General features: G+C 31.9%; 1 protein-coding gene across 5 annotated transcripts in view; it reads left to right on the top strand.

Moving 5' to 3' along the window:
• Positions 1 to 3,338, top strand: part of LOC100177620 (sodium/hydrogen exchanger 3-like) — a 15,331-nt gene that overhangs the window by 6,783 nt on the left and 5,210 nt on the right. For 3 of the 5 annotated variants that reach the window (XM_018811226.2, XM_018811224.2, XM_018811227.2), the window contains exons 13-17: positions 33 to 132; positions 550 to 691; positions 935 to 1,069; positions 2,100 to 2,157; positions 2,327 to 2,359. In XM_018811226.2, the coding sequence (XP_018666771.1) occupies positions 33 to 132; positions 550 to 691; positions 935 to 1,069; positions 2,100 to 2,157; positions 2,327 to 2,359 (468 nt within the window). The remainder of the gene's footprint in view (positions 1 to 32; positions 133 to 549; positions 692 to 934; positions 1,070 to 2,099; positions 2,158 to 2,326; positions 2,360 to 3,338) is intronic. The other 2 variants (XM_018811225.2, XM_018811228.2) reach the window with 1 other exon arrangement.

Here is a 3,338-nt window from a genome sequence, read left to right on the forward strand (position 1 = left end):
GTAACAACAACACGCCATGAAATGTGTTTTAGGTAATAGCAGCAATGAAATTGCGTCGGGTACTTTTGCTAACCTCCTCCTACCTTATGAGATGAGGAGATCTCATTCACATGCTTCGTTTAACCACCTTGTGTAAGTATGCTGATATATTATGGGAATATCTTACTGTTGTGAGTGTAATATAGTCTGTTTTCTTTCTCTTTTAACGTCCTATTTGGCACTAAACAAAGATTTACAAAGTTATATAACTATCCTCACGACTTTAAAAAAGCTGTTAATTGATAAAAAAATACAAATTGAAATATGGGATATTATGTGCTAAAGGTATCCATCTTATGCCAAAGTACTTTATACATATCTTTCGGTTGTCATTTTAAACTGTTTTTTTTTAATACTGACTATTCTTATGACTGTAAAAGAGCGTCGTTAATTGTTAAAAACCTGATTGAATATTATTGGATGTTATGTGCTAATGGTATCCATATTACCCCACAGTACTACTATGTAAATCTATTTATTGCGGTTTTCATTTGGAACTGTTGTTTACAGGAGACAGCAAGGTCTAACAAACACATGCATCGACATGCATGCATTGGAAGCACAAGGTAGAGCTAACGGTGCAGGTCGTACATTGGAAGATGCCGATGTCCATCATCTACTGCAGCAAAACCTTTACAAACCAAGAGCAAGGGTAAAGATTTGACCTATTTGTTTCGTTGTTTAAAGTTGCATAATACAGGTTTACAGGAGTTTAGTGAGATTTTTTTGCTTTTTTTCGTAAACCTACATAAGTTATTAACTTAATATACAAATTATGTAACATAACTTTAAAGTTATATTTTTTACTTTTTTTTGTTTTTTTATGATATTATTTACTTTTTTGTTTTTTAAGTCACATTTTTTATTTTTCAAAAAACATTTTATATTTTTGCAGGAAGTGACACGTTATCGCCGTGGAAACTTAGAAGATGACGGGACGAGGAAGAGGCAAGAGGAGGAGATTTTAATTCGACGGAAAATCAATGTTCGACACAGAAGACACCATAAGCACAAACATAATAGACACAAGGTATAGTGGATGTAGTTTATTCAACTTCTGGTTATATAGGGGGGTGATTGGGAGAATGTGTTAAGATAAGATAAAATAAATAAGGACTTTAGACTTCTTGTGGATTGTTTGGATTACTCATATTATGTCTGGCTTGAGAGTTAGATAAATATTTATTTCACTGTTTTAGGTATAACACCTTAAATTAATCTATAAAAAATAGATTACTGGAAAATTCCTTATTTTTTCTGATTAGTTTGTTTAATAGTAGTAACAACAAAATATATTTTTATAAAATCGATATCATTACTTTTTGTATAGAAGACATTCATATAAATTCCTGTGGAAACAATGCATTTTGGTTGTTCACCGCATTTTTAATAAAAACCTACTTCATATTTCAACATCCAACTTAATAAATATGAACCCTTTCACTCACATCAATATAAATACTTCATTATACTTTTATCCCATCATGAAATACACAGTTTATTCATACAACTAATATTGTGTGTACATTGCTGCATTTAATCACTGAAGCCATTAACCATGCTATAGTATGACGTGGTTAATTAAGGAGATTGAAAACTTGTTTGTATTTTCTTGTTATTTCACTTTACTGAGCTTATTTACTTTCATGCTATTCCTTGTCCAAATATTGAATGAAATAACATGCCATGTGTGTTTGTGTGTTTGTGTGTAGAAAGTTAAATTAATATATTTCTCATACATTTTTAAATTAAATCAGCAAGTGAAAATTTTATAAGAATGATTTTATTTGAAAGAACTTGTGATTTATATGTTTTTATTATTTTTCACCAAAATATGGTGAACCAAAAACGTAATTCCCTAGGTTCTAGTTGACGCTAGAACATGAAGTTACAACTTTGGCGTTGTTACTAAATCATAGAAATGTTTTTTACTATAAACAAAAATTCCATAAACAATATTTTTCTTTTTTCAAAATGTTTTAAAACATATCCTAATGTTTTTATTTTTTTTACCTAACTAAATTAAAAAACCCAAATCATTTTTTTAAATTATTATCCAGACTCGAAGCTCATCCAAGTCTCAGATGTCGGGGGGATCAATTAAGAAGCATAGCACAGGTATCATGATTCCTACTTATTTTGCTTGCCCTATGTGGTGTAATAACACAATGTATCAATTCTCAATAAATAAAAATAACCACGCACCCAAATGTGCCTTGCTATGTAAAATCTTATATGTAAACATATCTGTTTCTAACATCGCCGTTATTTTGCTTGTCAAACTCAGGCTCTTGTACGGAGAGCACAAGATTGTTAAAGGGTAAGACCATGCATGCTTGTAGCTCCCATCTGTACTGTGGCATGTCACATTAGTGTGATTGTAATTATAATGACAGTGTTAATTACTTAGTCTTCATGGTGCAACAAACACTTATTATAGCTAACATATATGTAGTGTATGATCATTTAAGTAGTAGTTTCTTTGTATAAATTAATAGAATGCACTTGTAATTGTAGACAGTGCTAATATACTTATTGTTACATTAATAGATACATCCATTCACTATGCAACAAACGCATATAGCTAGCATATGGTAGTGTATGATCATTTAAATAGTAATTTCTTTGTATAAAATAATAGAATGCAAATATATTTAGTTTTATTGCCCCAATTAAAACATTTTAGATGATTTAACTCAATAAATTAACCCTACATTAGTTTTGTTTTCTATATTTGACAATATATAGTTGCCTTAGTCCAGTGGTTCCCAACCTGTGGTACGCGTACCACTAGTGGTACGCGACAGTCTTCCAGGTGGTACGCGAGTACATTCTGTGTTTTATTAGACCAAAGGGAGTTCTTAGTTCAGGTGGGATTGATTTTGAGTTTTTTGAAGATTTTTCTTTTTTCTCTCACCACTGTGACGTCATAGAATGTCTAGGTTGGACTTGGAACACGCAGTCAGTTAGCCTAACGTGGGTGTTTGTTTAAGGAAGGTTTGGTACTGGCAGAAAAGCATAGGGTCAGCTAAGTTAATCATGCGTGTTTAGTACGATTAAGTCAAGGCAGTTTTTGCTTAAGATTCTTTCGGGAATAGAATGTATGCTAGGCCTACTGATATTAGTGTTGTTGGACTGTTATTTGACCAGCAACTGTTGAAGACGCTAACGGTCATAATGACCGGCTAACGGTCATTATGAGGAGTCAGATACCATAGTTCAATTTGAACACCCCTAGCACTACTTCTATTTTGTCTCATTAGATTAGTATAAGTCGGGCTAAATTTTATATCATGTCC

The sequence above is a fragment of the Ciona intestinalis genome, chromosome 3, assembly GCF_000224145.3.
Source record: "Ciona intestinalis chromosome 3, KH, whole genome shotgun sequence".
In the NCBI taxonomy this organism is placed as follows: domain Eukaryota; kingdom Metazoa; phylum Chordata; class Ascidiacea; order Phlebobranchia; family Cionidae; genus Ciona; species Ciona intestinalis.